Source organism: Sebastes umbrosus, chromosome 2 (assembly GCF_015220745.1).
Source record: "Sebastes umbrosus isolate fSebUmb1 chromosome 2, fSebUmb1.pri, whole genome shotgun sequence".
Lineage (NCBI taxonomy): Eukaryota > Metazoa > Chordata > Actinopteri > Perciformes > Sebastidae > Sebastes > Sebastes umbrosus.
In genome coordinates this window covers 1,327,563-1,351,755 of record NC_051270.1, presented here as the reverse complement: position 1 = coordinate 1,351,755, position 24,193 = coordinate 1,327,563, and the positions used below count along the sequence as shown (strand labels likewise).

At 41.4% G+C, this 24,193-nt stretch overlaps 1 protein-coding gene and 1 long non-coding RNA gene across 5 annotated transcripts in view; one reads left to right on the top strand and one right to left on the bottom strand.

The window, feature by feature from the left end:
- Window positions 1-24,193, bottom strand: part of LOC119503463 (SH3 and multiple ankyrin repeat domains protein 2-like) — a 236,632-nt gene that overhangs the window by 143,003 nt on the left and 69,436 nt on the right. For all 4 annotated transcript variants that reach the window (XM_037795273.1, XM_037795280.1, XM_037795288.1 and 1 more), the window contains exons 3-8: window positions 22,394-22,621; window positions 13,271-13,474; window positions 12,254-12,325; window positions 7,019-7,127; window positions 1,148-1,299; window positions 224-391 (exon numbers count right to left, since the gene is read on the bottom strand). In XM_037795273.1, coding sequence (XP_037651201.1) covers window positions 224-391; window positions 1,148-1,299; window positions 7,019-7,127; window positions 12,254-12,325; window positions 13,271-13,474; window positions 22,394-22,621 — 933 coding nt within the window. The remainder of the gene's footprint in view (window positions 1-223; window positions 392-1,147; window positions 1,300-7,018; window positions 7,128-12,253; window positions 12,326-13,270; window positions 13,475-22,393; window positions 22,622-24,193) is intronic.
- Window positions 11,910-16,698, top strand: LOC119503486. Its single transcript, XR_005210331.1, has 3 exons — window positions 11,910-11,921; window positions 13,497-13,499; window positions 16,435-16,698. It is a non-coding gene; the product is annotated as an uncharacterized LOC119503486 (long non-coding RNA).

Here is a 24,193-nt window from a genome sequence, read left to right as displayed (position 1 = left end):
CATACACAACACTGTGTGGAGACGTTCGTCACCGCTGCAGGGCGGCTCTCCTGAAACGGCTTTATCTCTTTCAGCGGCTAACAGCTGCCAAGTCTGACTGTGTGTGTGTGCTTTAGTAATGCTTTCCCAATACCAGCTGTTCTAAAGAACCACACAGCCAAGAATCCCTCTGTGCTCCTGTGTGTGTGTGTGTGTGTGTGTGTGTGTGTAGGTGTGTGTCTACCTGGTGAACTTCGTGCCAGCCGTTCTCGTCCTGGCAGCAGACGACGGCGTGGTGGTTGAGCAGGAGCTCGCAGCAGCCCGGGTCTCCTCCCACCACCACGCTGTGGTACAGAGGAGTCAGACCACGGCTGTCCTTGTAGTCTGGAGAAGCTCCCAGCTCCAGCAGTGTCTGAAGGTGGAGGTGTGTGTGAGGGGTCAGAAACATACACATATATAGCAATTATTAAAGCAAGGTGAGTCATCAAGTTTGTAGTTTCCAGATTTCTCAGATCTGTAAGTTATGGTAAAAAAATGGTCTCTGTAATAATGGAAGATTTCATAATCATAGGTTAATAATCATTATCATTATCATAATAATACATTTTACAAAGTGCTTTAAGATTTACAACAATGCATTAGGACCGTTGTAGGTGGACCTGTTGTGCGTTATAAATTTATATTTGGCCAATGGGTTATCAGATAAATCCTAAAGATTGCTGCTTCCGATGTCCTCTAAGGCGGATGTCCTCTGAGCAGAAAGGTCCTAACACATACGCATTTTCTTTTATGTTTCTGTGTTGTTTTATGAACATAAATAAATCCTAATATATTTAATATATTTTGCACTGTGCGCTCATGTTACCGCAGTGTTTAACGGAGGCGTCTGTGGTGCGATGAGGTGGATCCAACCTTGCAAAGTGCAGTGATGCTGGTCCTTAACAAAAGGCTATTTTACTGAGTTTTTTCACATGAATTTGTGTCTTTATAGTGATTTTGGTCGTCTAAGCTCCTCAGGAAGGACCGACAGCATAAGTCGTGTTTCCTCTCGTCTTTAGCCTCCACTTTACTGATGAAGCATCATCCCTTCATCATCTCATCGTGCTGTTAACTGACTGGTCTGCATTCATCAAACACTTGCAAGATGACAGTAGCGGTGCTCCTTTACCGTGAGTGCGACGAGGTTCTTGGAGCGAGCAGCTTTGTGGAGGGCAGTCATGCCGTCTTTGGCTCTGTAGTCCAGGTGAGCTCCTCCGTTCTTCAGTACCTTGATCGTCTCCACCACGTTGTCCAGGTGAGCTGCAAAGGTCAGCGGACTCTCTAGAAAAAACAAGTCATGGACAGAACATAGGTTACAAAATGTATGAAATCTGTATCGGAGAGCAGATAAGGAAGAAGAAACCTACCCAGCAGAACCCAGATGTTTTAGTGATAAAAATACATCCAGCAGGTTTGCTGCTTTTAATAGTTTAAGAAAACTGTCTTTCCTAATAGGAGCTAAAAAAAAGCATTTTATTTGTGTGTTTCTAACAGCTCATAAATGTACTACGACTAAAAGAATGATTTAATTTGCCTCCAGTAACAGCAGCATGCACACGACTCCGGGGACCGATACTGAGGCTGTGATGACACAGTTTGTTTTCTGTGGTACGAACCACCTGGGAAATACCTGCTGGCATCTTTTTATTTGCTTGGTTTAAATTCACACTGAACAACTGCAGGTAGTGTACAGCTTATGTCACATGACACAGACAGTTAATAAGCAGACATTGCACCTGTACGGTATGTACATCACCAGGTAAGCCGTGCCTAGTTCAGAGGGTTTTACCCATTAAAGGGGGTGTTTTGGGGAGATTTTCTTATGCAAATTGAGGGTCTAAGGATGCTGTCTAGAGGCTGCAGTATGCCAAATTTCAAATTTGGGATTGTAATTTCAGGTTATATAAAGAAAACTGATTTGGCATTGTACTACCTGAATAAATGAGATGAGTCTATATAGGGCAGTGGTTCACAAACTATGGTACACGCATACGCATGCTGTATAATGTTTCAGTTTGTTTTGGACCGGAGACGCGGTGAAGAGAAAAAAAAACGCTCAACAGCGTGGCGCCACTAAACCTGAGGGGGTGCACCCTATTTTTCCCTGATAAAGCGACACTGTGAACAACAAATCTGTGTTGAAATCAGCGGGAGGGAGTTAGTAATGTTAGCTGTTAGCAGCCGTTAGCAGCACAGTCCTGACTGGATAAATACCGGAGATACGAACGTTAACGGAGGTGCCATTGAGTTATTATTATGAGGCACTCAAAGTTGGCTATGGCTATTGGCTGAAGGTAAATTACAACGTTATCATGATGTGTTCAAATGTAATCTCTTAAAACTTAGTTTTTTGTGAGAAACTTGAATAAATCCAGTTGTTTGAAGGAGATGTTTTCACATCAATATAAAATAGATATTAGAGAGAGAATTATGACCTGTTTAACTTCCTAACACTAGCTCTAAGCAGCTTGCTAAGATTTTTTTAATCAAAGCAAATATTTAAATAATCAAAATCATTTGAATTGTGTGTTTTTATGCAAACAACCACTATAGATGACAATAACAAAGTACAGTACAGTACTGTGTACAGGCTACCATCCCTCTCTTTTAGGACCTGCAGTGCATGTTTTTATATGTTGGCATACTGGGGGATTCTCTGTTTTGTTAAGTTTTGTTAATGGAAACATTACTATCCAAAACAGTCAGTCCTGTCCGGTCCTAATTTCACTATGTACTATACAGAATATTCACAGTATAGTGTTCTTCCAGTTACGAAATCAACACACTTTTTAGTACTCACAGGTTGTGCCAGTGGACGTCAGATAAACTTCTCGTGGGTGCATGTGGACACTAGCGCGTGCATGATGTATTAAATGAGTATGTTTGTATTTTTTCACTGTTTTTTTGTGGATTCTGAGGAGAAAACATTTACAAAAGGAAATGAAAGCTCTGTGTTTGTTGTGACAGATTAGCTCGGGAAACTCTCAAATGTGCGGCAGTCATCTCTGAGTGGCTTCTTCTGACGGGATGAAAATGAGCCTTGATTTCTCCAGCTGTGCTAACTGTGTGCAGATATGAGCAGCAGCAGGAGGAAGAAGAGGAGTGTTTATATTTTACTGTGTTAAATCACAATGAAGAGCTTTTGACCGGACAGCTGAAATCAATAGCTGGTACAGTGAGAGTGGAGTAACAAGAGTCTTAATCTGCAGAGAGACGCCTCCTCCCCTTCAGCAATAAGGCATTCATTTAACAATAGCTCTCAAAGCCCATTAAGATAACCTCAATTCTCTGCTTAATAACACTTTCTCCTCTCAGCGTCAGCTTTATTTGCCTCAACAGACCACTTTATTTTCTGCCCAATCTTCTGTCCACTCAATACTGGCTGTGTTTAGAGCACCTGCACCACTGAGATACCCTTGACATATTCATTAAATGATCATAAATACACAGTAATGATACTCAGGTAAACTAGCGCTGGTTAACAAATGATTGTAATGAGCTTTTAAATACAAGCTGCTTTAGATGAGAGGTAAAAGTTATTTTAAAACCTGTGAAATTCGAAAACAGTTTTGTAATAAAAGGACCCTTTTCAGAGAGGATGATTTATTTTGTTCTTACTTTCTCACTCAGTCTTGTTCATACGTCCTCTGAACGTTGTGTGGTTCTCAGAGCACAGTAATACGAGCTCCCCAGATGGGGTCATTCCCATGTTCTCAAGGTCCTATATATGTTCCTCAGCTCTACATAGCACATAATTGGAACCTGAAAAAGATGTTCCCCAGTCTCAATATAACAGGCTTACCCTTGAGGGAACTTATCAAATGGTTGGAGAAATGGAATCACCAAAGGTCAAAGCGTAGTGCTTCCTGAGGTGAAAACTAGCCTAGTATACATGTTTTTGAATCTATTCAAATAACAACAACACAAACATAATTACTGTCAAAGATAACATGATAATAACGCAAATTTGTTTTAACGCCATCAATTTCTTTGATGCATTAACGCAACGGAGATTGCATTGAGTTACATTATGATGCGTTCAAGCTGTATTCATTAAATGTGTTCAAATTAGGGCTGTTAACGCAATAATAACACATTAACGCAACTTGCGGTTTTCAGGTTGTATCAGGTTCAGTTTTAGAGCCAGAGTAATACTGGCATCATATATCATATATGAAACTATAAAACCTAAAGAATCTATTATTATTATTATCGGTACCAACCATGTCATACTAGCTTGTCATGAAGGAGGTTAAATAACGCTCCAAAACGTACACTAAATTTCGGCGAGGAAAAACTGTCATGTCCATTTTCAAACGGGTGCCTTGACCTCTGACCTCCAGATCAGTGAATGTAAATGGGTTCTATGGGTATCCACGAGTCTCCCCTTTACAGACATGCCCACTTTTTTATGATTTGAGCATATTTTTATGCTAAATGCTGTACCTGTGAGGGTTTCTAGTCATTGTTTTGTGTTGTTAATTGATTTCCAATAATATATATAAACATATGTTTATATAAAGCAGCATATTTGCCCACTCCCATGTTGATAAGAGTATTAAATACTTGACAAATCTCCCTTTAAAAAGGTACAAAAAATGTGTGATTAATTTGCGATTAATCGCGATTAATTATGGACAATCACGCCATTAATCACAATTAAATATTTTAATCGATTGACAGCCCTTATAATTCCAGATAGTATTAACTTATATCAGAAAATTTAAATAGGAGTTTTTATGAGTGGGCATGTTCGGAGGGAAAATGATTCCCTGACAACATAAAACCTGTATTTAAAATGTTAATAATTAATATAATATTGAACTGGGGAACACAGGACCTTGGGAAGATTGATACGCTCTCCTCCAGAGGCAGCAGCCCGACTCCCAACTCGACCCGCCGGAGGTGTTTTAACAACAATCCTTGAGAGTTTCCTGTCAATCCTATGGATCGCTGACTCCTGTTCCTATTGAGCATGGTACTCATCCAAAAGCCAATAGGACTGATTAAAGGACTGTGGACGGGCTGAAGCAGGCAGAGTTAAAGTGATACTCCAGTCAAATTCAAATTCTCTCGTTAGCAGTTAGATATCTAAAAGACCTGGACACATAAACAGACATGATGGCCTGCGGTACCAACTTGTAATTTGGGTGAATTGACCCTTCAAGACAATAAAGGGAGCCAACAACCCTCGCTGATGGTGCTGCAGTGGCAAACTGAGCTATAGCAGACTGTTTCGTGGAGAGGAGGTTGTGTTGCTCTGACTATCTATCTGGCGTGGAGAGGAGGTTGTGTTGCTCGGGCTCTATCTGTTTGGCGTCGAGAGGAGGTTGTGTTGCTCTGCCTCTATCTATCTGGCATGGAGAGGAGGTTGTGTTGCTCGGGCTTTATCTATTTGGCGTTGAGAGGAGGTCATGTTGCTCTGGCTCTACCTATCTGGCTTGGAAAGGAGGTTGTGTTGCTCAGGCTCTATCTGGTTGGTGTCGAGAGGAGGTCGTGTTGCTCTGCCTCTATCTGGTTGGCGTGGAGAGGAGGCCATGTTGCTCGGGCTCTATCTATTTGGCATGAAGAGGAAGTCGTGTTGCTCTGGCTCTACCTGTTTGGTGACGCCGGGAAGCTGCTTGACATCCTCCTGGATCCACCTTCTCACATATGCTCACATTACATGTATTATTTTTTGTCATATGGATTGTGTATGCTGTATTTTCATGATGTTGTTACTCTGAACACACGACATCTATTGTACGTCTGTCCATCCTGGAAGGGGGATCCCTCCTCTGTTGTAACTGTAAAGTCCCCTGAGGCAAAATTTGTGATTTGTGACTTTGGGCTATACAGTTTTTGTGTTGCCAAATGTAAAAAGCCCTGCATGCTAAATACCACCAATGTGCTGGAGTTAAAAAAAAAGTAGCAAGCAGCCAGATACCAGAGAGGAGTATTCTGCCCGCTGGCTTTTGTTTGAGTTGAGTATCTTCCAGGTGTGAGCATGCGAGTTGTGTACCTGGTATTCCTGAGAGGAATGTGTGTGTTCAGTCAGCCTGTTGCATCCTGAGTAAATACAGTTATTATAACCAAAGACTTGGCTCTGTGTTCTCACACACAACCACGCCGGGGGTGTGGTAGGGGGGGCAGCCAGTAAAGAGCTGTGTCCTAATGTCAATGTGTTCTCAGCACAGCTCACCAATGTTCTGTAAAGACAAGGTGAGCAGGTGTTCCATGCAACGCTGGGCTGGGATAATAGTTATAAATCCTCCTACAGGCCCACTTGTAGGCAGAGAGTCTGGTGTCTGGGGAAGACTACAACCTGGCAAGAATAATAGCTTATTATCTCCACACATGCACATCCAATCACTTGTACACTTGACTTAATTTGCTGTGGAGCTCGTGGTTAACGTCAGATATTATTGCCAGTTACACAGGAAGGAAATAAATCAGGAGGAGCTCAATGAGACGGAGAGCTCATCATGTTTTCTGTGGTTGGATAATGATGGGAGACCATTTCTTGAAACTTGACCTAATGTGGTATTTTGGAGGGATCATTGATCATTTTTTATCAATTCTGGATTAGTAAAAACTGGTTGAATTTAGCACCAAATCTGTGTAACAAATGGTATCAACCCAAAAATTGCGAATGAGCATTGGAATTGACATCATATACTTCCATCATAATGTTCTAACCCCTTATACACTTTCAAAATGTAATATAATGAATTAATATGACTAGAACAATTTGACACACAGTGCTGAGCAGCATCTCAAATTAATCTTCAGGTTCCAAGCTTTCACATGATGTACACCACTTCTATGTGACATCTACTGTTGACCTGCTATCCCCCCCTAAAGACCCCCTGTACCCTCCTAAAAAAGACAGTCTATTGTGGGTCTCAGAGGGTTAAATACAGTGACAGTCTGCTTCATTTTCTGGAACTCATATGTGCCGTTGATACCCGGTTTTAAGTCTATTTGTGTTTTTGTGCTTGTATGCAGAGCGCTGCCTTACCACCAGTGTCACCATCGTGGTAGTTGGGATCAAAGCCTCTCTCCAACATCTTCGCCACTTTGTCCACCTGATTATGCTGGATGAGGTCCATGAACTTCCTCAGATTTGCCTGCACAACCAGAGAAGAGAGAGAGCTATTACAGTGAGAAGAAAGAACAACTGGTGGTGGGTGTGTGTGAGAGAGAGAGAGAGAGAGAGAGAATGAGAGAGAGAAAAGGCAGGATCGAGGTCCAGAGCTGTAAAAAGACTGAAATAGAAGTTGCGATAGAGGAAGGTGTAGAGGGTCAAACACAACTGAGGGTGAAAACGCGGAAGCATTTAAGTAATACAGAGTGAAGCTGAGGGAGACTCGCTGTTAAAGATGGAGGAATATAAGGCAGAATAAAAAGGCTATAGTGAAAGCAGGAAGCAGAGGAAGGAGAGATGACAGGATTGTGGCGATTGTGGGGACTGGAACGGTTTTCTGTTCTGTTCCTGTCTGCTTTCTTTCCAGGCCGCATGATAAAAATAGATAAGAGAGCAGCTCCCTGAAGGAGAGGAGAAAATGAGGAATGAAGAGTGAGATAGCAGAAGAAGAAAAAGACAATGGGTAGCAATAAAAGAATAGACAGAGGGGAGAGAATAAATGAGGAGGAGTAAAAAGGCAGGGATGTGGGGTGGGAGTAGGGATGTCCTCATCATATCACGTTGCCCCAGATCCAACTCCAAGTGTATCAGCCAATACACAAAGAGAAGATATTTCTTAATAGAATTTTATTTTTTCCCCACCTCATGCAGCTGTACTGTACTCATTCGGGGTGTTTTAGACTGCTAGCATCCTTGCAGAAAATAAAAAAATGATCAAAGATGGATCAGGCTTTAGCTATGCATGCAAATATGCCTGACCTGCTCTATCCCGATCCTGCACATCAGTTTGAGACATCCGTGCTAAGAGACTCTTCATTGCTATATCACTATCCCGGTTCCAGACTTCTGAGTCCTCGACTAAAACTTCGTTAGTCGCTGCTAAATTGTCCAGGACAAAATAATAAACTGAAACAGCGAACATGATGTCAGACTGAATTATGAATCAAAAACAAAACAGTAACTCCATATACCGCTACACAGTGTAACAGTTGGAGTACCCAAAGAAAACAACCAAAAGGATTGACAAAGGATCTGGATTTTTATCACCAATACCAATCCATTAAAAATCCCTGAATTAGTCCCGATCCTCATCCTGTGAATCTGCTCAGAAAATCACTGCTAAAGACTTTTTAATTGCCTTTAAGAGTCATCAACACCCACAGTATTATCAGATTGTATTAGCTTAAAATGTAATGTTTTCATTGATATGCTACTTAGTAGTTTCACAGCTAAGCTCTCTGCATATTTTAAGATTATTATGTGAGAGTTAATGAAAGCAAAAAATAATTTTAACTGACTGAGTAAAACCAACAGAAAAAAAATGTTGGCAAGGGATGTTTTCTACGTTGAATGTCGACATTTTTGCATTCGGTCCGAGCAAGTGATGTAGTACAATGAATGACCGTTATTGAAAGTTGTGTGGTATAATAACAAGTATACCAAGCATGGAAGTCCACTAAGGGCAAGTGGGAGAGGTGGTGGATGGGTCAAACAAACACTGGACTTTCAGCCAGTAGACTGCTGTTTGTGTCCCGTGTGAAACCGAAATTAAATGTTGACTTCACGCTTGTGGGCTTCACCCATGTCTTCACCCATGTTCTCCGCCACACTAACTGAAAACAACAAACTGATTGGTTTCCTGTTGAAATCAACCACTTCAGCCTACAAAAGGGGATGCATGGCTCCTCCAAACTAATGCAGCTATACTCTCCAAAGCACATGTTTATTAAAGCTCAATTAAATAGATTTGCAAACTAAACCACTTGGGGGCAAATACTGCTCTCTTCCAACATCCACCAAAAACAAAACTACACAAAAGTAACCACAGTTAACTGGCCAGAACAGAACAAAAAAACCTTGCAAGATACTCCCAAAAATCTCAGTCACAATGCTAAATACCAAAGGCACTTAAATCTGTACTACTAAAATGTGCTTAACCTCAATTTAGCAACAACAAACCACCATGGTCGCAAACCAGATTGGTCAACCATTATAATCAAGCCTCCTTGGTCACATTAGGGCTAGGTTTAACCTTACCAAATGAGTTGGTCTCCCGGACGAGCCCCCAATTTGTCACAAACTGGCTCAGGGAATGTGACAAAAAGGAAGTCCACGTTAACCACGTGGCATTGTGCATTACAGCGTGATAAAAGGCTGATACGAAACATATTTATGAAACTTATTTGTGATTCAGAAATGTTGACAGTCAATGTATCCTGTGATTTACACGAACGTACACTGCCAACAATTTTTCTGGCGACTGGGTTGAAAATCAAACAATTTTGACCACAGAGTGCTTCTGTTTAGATATCAACCATGATGAGTCACTGCCGCTTCAATATCTGGAAATGTCAAGGGTTCACGTACATGGCCCTGTGTTATAATGTTTCATATAATGCAGCTGATATGTCCCCTGTTTGTGTGTCTGTGTGTGTGAGTCAGAGTCTGGATGACGGTGTCCTTTCCCTCTCTCTTTTTACTGAAACAAGTTGGAAGGCTGGCGTTTGATTGGCTGTCTCAGTGTGAGCTTCAGCCTTAACTCCAAAAAGTTGTGTCATGCCAATTTTGGGAAAGAAAAGACTCAGTGATGGAAATAAATGTTTATAATAGAAGAACCACACTGAATGATGACTTTTGGTGATGTGACTTGAATGTAAACATGTTTGAGTTTGTGTTATCATCTCCACATTGATAAAAACATGTTGCCTTTTTCATCTTTCATTCTCCTTCCTCTCCATCTCCAGTCCTCTTTTCAGAAGTAGAGCAGCTGTCAGACAGTTTCCTAGTGTGCCGCTAACGGAGAGCTGCCAGAGACACTTATGCTTTGGCTGCACTACAAGGAGTACAGTAGCTATGGGAGAGCAGCCCAGAGCTAGCCTCACAGTACACGACAACGAAGAGGCTAACAGTCTTCGGTTTACTGTAGAGATTCACTTCAATTCATGTAGGAGAAACAGAGATAGACTCCTTCTGAGCATCATACAGATCATCACAGAGAAACAGAAGAGCTCAAATTAAGCCCAAATGTACAGGTAAGTTATACTATTCACTTGCTAGGAGTGTTTTCTACCCATCCTTCCCCTGTCACACAGTTCAAGCTGCCAAGAATGAACACTTCTCTTACCTCAACTAGCTAGTGGAGCTGCTAAATAGATAAAGCAATCTGTGAGTTTTATTATATTTTGGCAACACCTTTGGCGTGAAACAGTCATTACTGTGGTGTTTTCACACTGCACTTCCCAGAGGCCAGTCGACACTCAGACTGAGGTGGGGGCGGCACTGTGACATCTTTTTCTTGAATCTCTTTGTCTGCTCAGCTGCTCATGCTAACTCTCCAGTTTGCCTCCAAGCTGGAAATGTTTCCCACTATTTCAAAACAGAGAGGAAGAAAGGCAAAGAGTCTCTAGCTGACCGGTAACAATACAGTGATTCAGCTTCCTTCTGAAAGCCTTTATTTGCTCTTCTAAACACTCGGTGTCGGGTAGGTTGTTCCAGGAAGAAAATGCTCACAGCAAACAATGTGTTTTCCTCTATGGCATTTTTGTATCCATTCAATATAACTGTACATGTAAAAAATGTTTTTATGATTTCTAAATAGATGTTTTAATGCCAGAATCGATATATTTGCTTAATTTGAGTCTATGTGGAGGTAGAAGGAAGTTACCGCTTTTATTGTTGTAGTCTGAGTAACGTGACGTCATATCCGTTCCGTATCCTTCAACCAAAACAAACCTCAGCGAAACGAAACAAGACAGTAGAAAACGTTGGAGGATCCACGGGATACTAGCTGCACCCTCACATTTTAAATCCAAAGTGGTAAACACTACACATCCAGTAAAGTATGGAAACACTTTGGGTTTCATACATTGCAGGAAAAGCAGAGCTAGACATCACGGCTAAAGCTGCATGCTAACTTCTAAAGAAGGAAATAAGTCAGAACAGAGGCTGAAAAACGTCAGGAATATGTATGAAAATTATTTTAAAAAAGGCTAAAATATTTCTGAAAAAAGGCCGAAAAAATGCCAAAGTATGTCCGAAATATGGCCCAAAAAATTTCCCAAAAAAGGGCCGAAATATGCTTAAATATGTTCAAACAAAAATCCGAAATATGTCAGAAAAATGCAGATACAGATACAATTAAAGTCTGACAAGTGTCTGAAATATTTCCTAAAAAAAGGCTGACATATGTCAGAAAAAAAGTCTGAAAAAGTTATTGTATGGTTGTAGCGCGCGGTCGAGCTGGCCATCGCTCTCATCTCCGTGGTCAAATGGGCCGACGCTACAACTGTAGAGCACCCATATACTGACATTTATGTTAAATGCATTCAAACGGCCTGATGGAGCCAACGGGGAGGTAGAGACCACCTTGGAGAAGTTAGAGGAAGTAGACACGTGGGACTACGTCCACTTTTCAAAATAAGGTGTTAACAAAGAGAACTGTATATTATATATAAAATACATCTATGCAAATGAGATTGATTGGATTATATTCACTAGAAGTATAAAACAGTACATGTCCCTTATAAAATATAAATATAATATATAAATATAATAAATATAATAAAATATCACTAATTTGTGAGGGAAATGTCTTTATTCTTTGATTTTTGGGTTGCTGAATTATAAATAATTCCTGACAATGACTGATATATTTGACTTCAGGACATCTCTGATTACATACATGCTGAAAATCAGACATTCTTACTGTATACATTTAGATATTTTTCAAATTAAAAGTCTCTAGAAGTGTATGATTCAACTTTTTTCCCATGGTCTAGTGTTAAAAAAGTTAACAAAAATCGCAATACATATCGAATCGGCACCCAAGTATTGTGATAGTATCGAATCAGGAGACAGGTGTATCGTCCCAGCCCTACAAGACATGCTGCATGCTACAGTTTCTGTTTGAGTTGGAATAAACATGTTGATGTGGTGCCACATTTGCAGAACCAGTTTCTGCTCACAGCCAAAGCTGGCACTGATGATACTGTGATAAATCATTTCCAGTCTCTGAGAGCCAATGTGCTTTGAAGGACCCCAAACACTGGCCACAAGCGAGGCTCACAGTTAAACTCAGAGTTATTATTTGGTGAGTTTAAACTGACTTACCTTTGTATGAAGTTTGGCGATCTGTTTCTCGTCCACGTTGGGCTGCTTGTAGACTCTGCTCTTGTAGCGGAACTGTTGAGTGAAAGACAAATTATTAAAAAAGAGAAAAAGGTCCACAGCAAAACAACGGGTCCAACACAGATTCTATTAAAGCTCTGAACTGGGAACTGATAACATTTCCCTCTCAGTCATCAGTTACTTAACACCTCCGGGTCCATCCTGAAAGCAATTGTTCTTCTGGAGAGAGCATCGCTAGGTGTGTGGAACATTTAATTACTTTCATGGTATCTTTACTGGCTTTAGTGTTAAAGGCTGCAGTGCTTCAACAAACTTATAATCTCTCCAAGCCAACACGTTCTGACTCCTGACTCGCCAAATACGGACGCTTGGTCAGTGACCCTACGCTTCAAACTATGACGCTCTAGGTTCCCCTCTAGAGTTAGTTTTGGATGCATCAGGGACGGCGTCTCAGTTTTCGCTCGTTACATGCATCGTGTCTTTTCAAAACAAACTTATGTCTTCACAGGAAACGTACAGTTTCTGTTTGTTACATGCATACAGTGTCTTTTCAAAATAAACTTCCAACGCTTGGCGCGTCTCATACAGATGCTAAAGGTTGCCTTGGTGCGTCGGTATCAGACGCTGAGGAGCGCTGACCAGGCATCGTTATTTGACGAGTTGGGAGAGAGATCGTGTTGTACAAGCATATGGCTGTTCTTTAGAAATGGATAGCCCACTTACCAAAAACAGGGTTGGTTGAGAGGTTAAGATTAAGGGAATATATAAACTCAACTGAAATATTGACCTAATTTATATCAGAATATACAGAATATTGGCAGACTGACATGAAAACTTTTTTCATGATACTTTTTTGGCCATACAGCCCGGTCCCAGTGTACAGTAAAATAATATTTACATGGGAATTGGCAAATATGTCACTGCCTCCTAATTTAGTTTATGTAACAACAGGCATTTAATGGTCAATAAATTAGATTCTATCACTGGCCAACCGTTTACCTCCAAAGACGGGACTCCCTTGCTGATTGGCTGTGGGTACTCTCGAAGGATGCGCTCTTCATCCAGGAACTTGCCGTCCCTCCCGTCGCTAGCTGGCTGGAAAAGCCCGTAGTTGAGCACATCTTTCAGGCTCTGGTTAAGTGTGCACAGGATCCGCTGCTTGGCAACCCAGACCGTCGCGTCCGGGTTGAACCGCATGCATTTCTGGTTCGGTCGGAGAGAGGAGAGAGTGGAAGAAGTGTGAAGTCAGAACAATCAACACAAGTGAAATATTCATCTTTGAAATCAACCTGTGACAAACGTTTCACTTGTTGAACTGGACGTCCAACTTTTGATTGACGGATGCAAAGAGGCCGGGAGTGATGAGTGGAATCACAGAACAATGGTGCCCAATCAAAACAGTTCAGGCGTATCGAACAAACCCTGTCCGTCCCAGTTACAACAAATAAACCACGCAGCACTGCCAAGCGTTTTATTGTTTTATTGTCACTCTGCTATATGCTACAGAGCCACGGCGCTCGCTGAGGATGTAATTGACACGACCCCTTCGCCCCCTGCTCTCTCCCAGTCCCAGCTTCCCTGGAGTGAAAAAAAAAAAAAACACACAATGCAGGATTTCTGGCTTCGTCCGAATCAGAGAGGATTATGGGCGCTGTGCCGTGGCATTTGGGAAGGGTCTGCGAGCGTTTACAGCTGGATGTGCTGCTCAGCCGGCGATAGCAGCCCTGTGTCTGTGATAAAGGCTGAAGGGATGAGCAGTCTGTGAACTCTGCCTACCCATAATCCTCTCGCCTGGCGTCGAGTGGGCAGAGAAGAGGAGAGGAGGGGAAGGAAAGATGAAGGGTCGAAGGTATACAAAAACAGATGTCTTGCATCTGGCAGGGCTGTTTGGACTGATACGGCCTTCTTTTCCTCTGCTGGTTTATTAAAATGGCAAATTTCCATCCGCTCCCATTATAGCCGCTGCGTCCTCAGCCCTCCACGTGAGATCAGCTTAGACAATATAGAGGAAGTTTCCAGCGCTGGAAATCAATGTTGTTCAACGTAGAGGCACTGATAATGACACGTGTGTGCGTGAGTAAAGGCCTTTATGCCTCACGAATGACACACGGCTATTTGCAGCTGTCGTCTGACTTCATGATGGTTGCACTGGCCGCTGTGGCTCAGTGTATGACCATGGAAACCAGATAGAGAAGCAGCTCTCCAGTGTTCTCAAACCCTCCAATTGTGGTCCAAGAATTCGAAGCAACAATCTTTGGAAAACTAGCTTGTTTGTCTGACCTCAAGTCTGCCATTGTGTCCAAATCTTTGAATCATTACCAGAATGAGCTCTGAAAAGATGGTGTCTCCATCTGGACGTAAGAGCTGTATACTGGCATGAAATGAGAGGCTGAGATGGGCGAAATAAAGCGAGGAAAATATAGCTTATTTGAGGAGGACAATTTGAAGATTGTTGAAGAAGCAAAGACACAGAAAAGCATGTGGAGAAGAGGAACCGTCACCACTACTCCCGACTGGCTGTCTTTTTCTCTGATTTTCCTTCTGTAACATTCTCATGGCTCAAGATGTGTCTGTAGTGTTGGTCTGTGTGGAAGAGAGGACCGTCCTTACAGCTGTCACCGGGTTTAGTCTAAAGGCTCATCATAACATTTTCACAATGTGAGCAGAAAAAAGTTAAAGGAGCAGGACGATGGAACGGATATATCAGCTACCAGTGATTGGCTGAATCATCTGAATTGGCTGAAGTTGTTTTTGTGGGGAACCAAAGGTTTTGGGCTGGTGAAGCAGCGCAGTTCTGGTGGCAGATGAGGGGGGCTGCTGCTCTCACTGTCAGCGTAGCGTGCTCAGCAGGACGATGTATTTGAAAATTGGTAGTGTTACAATCTTTTTGCCGGCATTACATGTTTGCAAAAATGGCAAATTGCTTCATTTAGATCCTTCGGCTTGACGGAAGCGTTCGGTTCAAAACCAAAATAATCCCAAATAGGTGATTCTGTATTATTTTTTCTGCAACAAGCTCTCTTGGATGAAAATTGCGTGGGGGTAGTGGGGGTAGTGGGAGACTACCCCGCCCCCCTGCACGACCCCACGCAACAGTTTTTGGGCTGATGCTGGCCGTTGGAAAACTTTAACATATCGCCCAACCCTAACGCTCAGTACCGCTTTCAAGTCAGTGCATACAGAGCTGGAGCTTAGCTCAGCTTAGCTTATTTTAGGTTAGACTGGAAGCAGGCTCTGATGAAAGTTCCCAAAACCTTTAAAGCTCACTGTAATTAACACTTTGTAAAAAACACAAGTTGTGGTTTTATGTGAAGTTACACGCTGTAACTGTTTTTTAAAGACTAATGTGTTAATTGGTGAGCTTTAGAGGTGTTGGATGGTGTGTTTTTGGTAGGACCGATTAAAATATTTAATCGCAATTAATTGCATGATTGTCCACAATTAATCTCAAATCAATCACATTTTTGTATCTGTTCAAAATATAACTTAAAGGGAGATTTGCTAAGTATTTAATCCTCTTATCAACATGGGAGTGGGCAAATATGCTGCTTTATGCAAATGTATGTATATATTTATTATTGTAAATCAGTTAACAACACAAAACAATGACAGATATTGTCCATAAAAACCCTCACAGGTACTGCATTTAGCATAAAACAATATGCTCAAATTCTATTTCCCCAAATGTCAAACTATTCTGTTAAATGTACATAGATTTGCAACATCATATCATATAAAAAGCAAAATCACCAGTAAATTATGATCTCTTTTGAATACATCAAATGTTCTAACTGCTAAAAAGCTTATTTTTGTACCACACGATGAACATCAGAGCTGGAGACGGAGGCCGGGGCTCACGTGCACGTGCTTGTGTGAATTATTCAACTGAGTTTGATTTCCAAGTGGACTGTGGGACTCAATCATGTGATCAAGTGGCACCACAGAGTGCTCAGTGATGAATGTGAAATCAGGAGCATTAGTGCATACATGTGAGAAAGCTTAGTGCACATGTGAACACACACACACACACACACGCACACACACACACTTTCTATACTGGAGCTATAACCACCGACATCAAACGGTCATGAGTTCATCTCTGGGTCAACGCTGTACCTTGAGGATCCAACTCCACTGGATCACACACACACAACTCTGTGAAGCAGTGGTCCTCAAACTTTTTACACCACGTACCACCTCAGAAAATATTTGACTCTCCAAGTACCACCATTATGACCGGGTGGGGTGGGGGGCAATTATTTTTCCTGGGGGGCCACATGAGAAACCCAGATTGTTGCCAGGGGCCAAACAAATTCTGTCAGACGTAACCTCTATTTTATCACTACATTAATTTATAGAAAACATACTGAGCACTTATTTTTCAGCATTTATTCTACTGAAAATCACTCCAAACAGCAGATTATTAAGAAGATGACATTATATGCAGGAGATTTTGAACCGTACAGGACTGACTGTTAAAAAACAGAGAATCCCCCAGCATGCCAACATATGAAAACATGCACTGCAGGTCCAAAAAGCATGGAGGGTAGCCTGTACACAGTACTGTACTGTACTTTGTTATTGTCATCTATAGTGGTTATTTGCCTAAAAACACACAATTCAAATGATTATGATTATTTAAATATTTGCTTTGATTAAAACAATCTTGGCCCACCGGTGGTACGTGTACCATAGTTTGAGAACCACTGCTGTTCAGAGTTGCCATTCAGGAAGTTACAGCAAAGTGCACTGAAGCAGTTGCTAATAGCTGTACGTTACATAGATAGAATTTTACAACTCAAATGAAAAGATGTGAAGGAGGGAAACCCAGGAGAGAGAGAGAGAGGCATCAGGTGGCTTCTAGAGGTAGAGCTCCGTCAAGCAGCCGCCACGCAACTTCCTGTTCCCCTCCCCTTTCTTCTTCTTCTTCTGCCTTTTTGTTCTGCCCCAGCAGCACATGATGAGGAAACGCTCCAGCTCACTGTACTGTCATGGACATCCAGTGTAAAGCTCCCGAGGACACACGCACATCAAACAAAGAGCTACAGTACAAAGCTGCATCAGCTCAAGATGAAGCTACTGTACCGGCGGCACCTCCAGCTGCTCCTCCACGGGGACTCACAGCTGCTCTTTGATGATAAAGCTTCACATCTAAACCTTCGCTGGGAATGACAGTAAAGTAATATCTACTGAGATACTGTTGCATGTGCTATATGATCAACGGCGATGCAGCATACAGCTATATGTACTGTACTGCCCACAGGAGCTCCAGTGGTCTTTCTAATGGAACAATGCACCACATTGTTCTCCCATACTGTTAATGTAGCACACCTGGGGCTTCGTTAAAAGGAACAGTGTGCAGTTAATGAATGCATGTGGCTGCTATGTACATGAAACATTCATAATTTACACTGTTGAATTTAATAAAACATATAAAATATTCAGACTCCACTGTTAAAGCTTGTGTTGTTATCCACAAATACAACTCAGGCGTGACACAATAGATATCAGGGTTACTAACGCAGAAGAACGGGTGTTACATTTATTTAGTTTTTCTTGTTATTCTAGATGTCTTTTTAGTTAGCTTGCTTTTAGTTTAGTCGTAGTGGGGCAACCCTGTCTCCTACAAAATCACGTACCCATTAAGGCTGTCAAAATGAACGCCATAATAATGCAAATCTGTATTAAAGCCACTAATTTCTTTAACGCATTAACGTAACTTGCAATTTTTACCTCTTAGCGGGCTCGATTTTAAAGCAACTAGAAACTAGAAAACTTAAGGAATCCATCGGTACCAACCATGTCATGTTAGCTTGTCGTGAAGGAGGTTAAATGACGCTCCAAACTTGCGATAAATTTTGCAGAGGAAAAACTGTCATGGCCATTTTCAAAGGGGTCCCTTGACCTCTGACCTCCAGATATGTGAATAAAAATGGGTTCTATGGGTACCCACGAGTCTCCCCTTTACAGACATGCCCACTTTATGATCCCCCTGGATCCACCTTCTCACATATGTTCACATTATATGTGTTATTTTTTGTCATATGGATTGTCTATGTTGTATTTTCCGTCCTCCAGGAAGATTTAGCCTCTCCAACAATTTACTTCAGTCCAAGGGAAGCCCACTTGGCATGGGTGACATACGTTTACATGACTAAGCATTTAAAAACAAAAATCTGGTCCTCTCTCTAGGTTCCACGGTGGTGAGGAGCTTGTGTTGCTCTGGCTCTATCTATTTGGCGTGGAGAGGAGGTTGTGTTGCTCTGGCTCTATCTATTCGGCGTGGAGAAGAGGTTGTGTTGTTCTGGCTCTATTTCATTTCATTTCATGGTTTATTTTATAGGGATGAATACAATGTACATAGACAACTTAAAAATGGCTATCTGATGCAAGTATCATAGTGCTTATCTATCTGGCATGGAGAGGAGGTTGTGTTGCTCTGCCTTTACTGGTTTGGCACGGAGAAAAGGTTTTGTTGCTCGGGCTCTATCTGGTCGGCGTGGGGAGGAGATTGTGTTGCTCTGGCTCTATCTATTTGGCATGGAGAGGAGGTCGTGTTGCTCTGGCTCTATCTATTTGGCATGGAGAGGAGGTCGTGTTGCTCTGGATCTATCTGTTTGGCGACGCCGGGAAGCTGCTTGACATCCTCCTGGATCCACTTTCTCACATATGTTCACATTACATGTATTATTTTTGGTCATATGGATTGTCCATGTTGTATTTTCATGATGTTGTTACTCTGTACACACGACATCTATTGTACGTCTGTCCCTCCTCTGTTGCTCTTCCTGAGGTTTCTTCCAGTTTTTTCCCTGTTAAAAGGCTTTTTTAGTTAAGTCTTTCCTTATCTGATGAGAGGGTCGTACTGTAAAGGACAGAGGGTGTCGTATCCTGTACAGATTGTAAAGCCCACGGAGGCAAATATGTGATTTGTGATTTTGGGCTATACAAATAAAATTGACTTGACTTGACCTGATGATCCTTCCTGCTAATAGATCCCCCGGTATGCTACACACTGGACATTTAAAGTTAGAAAGATCTTTGCATTCACATACTGTATTGTGTAATCTGTGGGCAAACAGCAGAGCATGTCTGTTATTTTAGTCACACTCTTTGTGTAGGTATGAGGCCCGGGCCTAAGAATAACATTCATTATGCATCATTTGCTTTTCCGCTATTCATCTACCTGACAGTCATTTACATACTAATGGAAAACGTGGGGACAATTATAACATGTTTCATCAGTCATTGTCTTTGTCCTCTGGGCCTTACATGTTTGTTATCTATCACCTGTTACAAACTGCACCAGAATATTACAGCCAGCTTTAGCGTTGTGAAGGCCAGATCTATATTTGACTGATCAATAGAGTGGACCCCATCATATATTGCTGCGCCCACACAAGTAACTGGCCTCATTCATTTGCAATATCTACAAAGTCCCATGTTGGCCCCACAGTTATTTACAATCAGACATTTCCCTGATTAAAGAGTCACATCACACACCGTCACCAAAGCACAAGTCTATATATTAACACGCTACATGTCGCCCACTCAACATTCACACACCACTGTGTGTTATTATGGGAAAGGACATCGTGTGAATGATGGTCAGAGATCAATCAAGTCAAAGGCTTTACGTTGAAATGGAGATGAGTGAAAGATTTCTATAAGAAGCTTCTGGCATGTTTCAGAGGCAGATCATTAATATACACACTTTCTCATCTGCTTAAAAGGTAAAGCATTATTTATACATGGATGGAAGTGATAAGGACGAGTTACAAGATAAACAGAAAGGTTATCATGATACCAGTCACAACCTTGGGCCTGCTGAGTATCTTCTAAGATTTAATGTAAATGAAAATTTAATTGATGGTTGAGTGTGAAAAGATGAAGTATTTCATCTTTTACCAGAGATCTTTGCATCTTTTCTGCATCTTTTCTGCCCGAGTACATGAAAATGTGTTATATCTCATGAGAAGATGTCAGTACTGTATGTCTCTCTAAGTAATATAAGATAAAATTAAATAAATCTAGGTCTTTAAAGGAACAGTGTGTAGCATTTAGGGGGGATCTATTGGAAGAAATGGAATATAATATTAATACGTATGTTTTCTTTAGTGTATAATCAGCTGAAAATGAGAACTGTTGTGTTTTTGTTACCGTAGAATGAGCCGTTTATACCTACATTAGGGATGTCATGAGAACCAATACTTTGGTACCAAGTCAATACCAAATTCTGAAAACATGACGTCTAAAGTACAGCAGGTACCGTAGCAGGGTTCGAGACTAACGGCGTCCCGGGGACCTTAGATCATTTACCTGATAATGCTACATTGTGAACAACAAATCTATGTTGAGCCGGCAGCACAGTTCTACTGGGCTAAATAACGGAGCTAACCGCTAACGTTAACGGAGGTTGCATTAAGTTACATTATGATGCTTTCAAGCTCTACTCAGTAAGAATTGGGTGAAAGTAAATTATAACGTAATCATTATGTATTCAAAATCGGGCTGTCAAAGTTAACGGGATAATGAGGCAAATTTGTTTTAACACCACTAATTTCTTTAACACATTAAAGCAACTTGTGGTTTTCAGGTTGTCCCGGGCTCAGTTTTAAAGCTAGAGTTATCATATGAAACTAGAAAACCTGATGAATCCATCGGTACCAACCATGTCATACTAGGTTGTCATGAAGAAGGTTACATAATGATCCAAACTTACACTAAATTTTGGAGAGGAAAAAAAACTGGCATGTCCATTTTCAAAGGGGTCCCTTGACCTCTGACCTCCAGATCAGTGAATGTAAATGGGTTCTATGGGTATCCACGAGTCTCCCCTTTACAGACATGCCCACTTTATGATAATCACATGCAGTTTGGGGCAAGTCATAGTCAAGTCAGCACACTGACACACTGACAGCTGTTGTTGCCTGTTGGGCTGCAGTTTGACATGTTATGATTGGAGCATATTGTTTTATGCTAAATGCAGTACCTGTGAGGGTTTCTGGATCAATATCTGTCATTGTTTTGTGTTGTTAATTGATTTACAATAATAAATATATACATACATTTACATAAAGCAGCATATTTGTTCACTCCCATGTTGATAAGAGGATTACATACTTGACAAATCTCCCTTTAAGGTTCATTTTGAACTGATAAATAATTGCGATTAAACACGATTAACTATGGACAATCATGCGAATAATCGCGATTAAATATTTTAATCGATTGACAGCCCTAGTTCAAATGTAATCTTGTAAAATTCTGTTTTTGGTGAGAAACTTGAAGGATTAATAATAAATTTGCAAACGGTATAAGGAGCAGATGTTGAAGTCCATGGGATTCATTGTTTTGTTTTTTTATCGTAGTATCAAATTGGGTATCAAGAATCATGGCATTTCGCTGGTATTGATATTGACTTCTAAATTTCTGTTATTGTGACATCCCATATATATATATATAGGGAGTGGGTTCTCTTCATGGGGTCAGCCATGTTTCTACAGTAGCCCAGAAGGGACAGACCAAACACTGGCTCTAGAGAGAGCCTTTCATGTTTTTGCGTTGCCCACCGTAGTTCTCCTACACACTTGGCAGGTTTCAGTTGGTTGCAATCTGCAACCTCACCACTAGATGTTGTCAGATCCTACATACTGCACCTTTAAAATGTAGAAGTAAGGGCAGAAATAAGACCTTTTTTTTGAGAAGCAAACAAGCTTGTTGTAGGAGCAGTGAGCTGAGAGAGCATTGGAGCACATGAAGGTCACTGTAAAGACCTTTAACATCTGGAATAGCAGCTGTTTGTTTACACTCACATGCCACCTTTTCTAAAATACACCTGTTTGTTTAATGCCTACTAGAACTAGAGTGCCTCTCCAGCAGCTCTAACACATCTAATACATCTGTGTTGTGCTTGAGTTTACTGTGTAGCCGCTTCCAAAAAAAGCTCCTGGACTATAAGGTGTCACAGACAGCATCATTAATTCTCAAGTGGATCTCTACAAGAAGGCTGGATGATCAATACTCAGATGTCAACATCATATTTCATATCGACTCCCACACCAGTGCACACATGTTAACGTGACCGTCCCTCCACTGTTCCTGTCCTCCACGGATCCTCACCGTCTGCTGCAGGTCAGGGATGAGGACGCGGACGACCTGCGAGTTAGTGTGAATGTCGTCCATGCGGCTCGGCGATGTCTCGGCGGTGGCCCTTATGGTCTCGTAGATGGTCTCTTCGCGGGAGCTGTCGGAGGCGCATTCGTCGGAGTAGTCGGAAAAGCTCTGGGCCATCTCATCTTCGCTGGAGGTGGGGCTCCGGGGCATACCCAGCAGGCCCGCCGGATTCAGCTGGAACAGACAAGGAGGGAAACGAGGTCAGACTCACATAAACTCAAACCGTTTATTTGAAAGCGTATTAAAATTTAAGAATCCCCCCTGCTCCCGTTTGTCGCCCCCAAAGATGGTGCTTGTTAGTTTGTTAGTTTATCCTCATCCATTCTGTGCTCAGGGAACTCACAGAGGAATTAATGCGACTGCATTTCTTCACAAAAAGGTTTTTGCCTCATTAGACTGAGAAAAACAACCTCAGGGGGCTGAGAACTGCACCTGCAAGCAACTGGACCACATGACCAAGGGCCCTACTCCTGAAACCGTAGCGGGTCAGGTGACTGAACTCTATTAATCTGACATGTCAACATGATTTATGGATCAGAAAATGAAACGAAATCTCATCCGTCACTGCTTGTGGCTCCACGCTCCAGTGAGTGACCTGGATAGAATTGAGACATTTAAAATAACCTTGACATCTAATAATCCACATGGTGTCCTTATTAGAGGTTAGTGTGCAGGGACTCTGTGTTCCAATATCATTCCTTAACGGCGGATGTTTGACCTTTATCTTTATCTTTTATTCGGATCTCCATTCAAAGCACTGTGAACTCTTAGGCTACATTTCAGTACATAATCACATTACAATCTTTACCACCAATGACAACAACAAAAGTGACAGCAACAAAACAACAATATTCAAGACACAACCCAACACACAACACATGACCTAGGTTCAAGTTAATACTATTCATAGAGCATAGAGGTAGATATGATTCATTCGTGGTTTGATCATAGCATATTATATGTCAGAATACAAAAACAGAACAACTTCTTGTACCATAAAGACTTCATATTTATCCAACATTAAACCTTTTATGATTTGATGTTAGCTAAATATCAGCAGACACAGAGAGTTGTTCAGCTAGGAGATGTTTTTTCAATAATAATTTGAATTGATTGTTGCTATTTTCTTGAATGATATACCAGGCAGAGTGTTGCATGTAACCATGGCTCTGTACACTACAGTACTTTTCAACATGTTAGTTTTCACCTTAGGAAGTGTGAATCTGCCTTCAGTGGCATACCCGGTACTATAATCATGCTCATCACAACTGAAGCATAATTGTTTATATAATAATACCCTTGGCAATTCAGTTACCAATATATTTCTAATGAAATTAAACAGCGAGGCAGTAAATCAGTCTTTTACTTTCAATCATGTTATGCATTTCATTGACAATAGTTCTGTATGAACAACAAAGTAAACAGCGTGCTGCCTTATTCTGAGCAATTTGCAACTACACCTGAAAGACAAAGAAGAACTGAAAGGGCAGTTAGAACATCTTAAGTTTCTGTAATGTGACATATTTGGGACTGAACTGGAAAATAACTGCACAGTGCGCCTGTGGTTCTGTACATTAAAGACATGTTTCTGCAGAGACAATCTTGTTAGGTGAGAGACATTTGCCCAACTGGACATGAAACTCTCCTGATTGAGTCTTCAGTAGATATAAAAAAGTCAAACGCTGTGGAGATACCTGAAGGAGAGGAGTCATCTGTGACTCTTGAGGAGCATTACTGCAACAAACA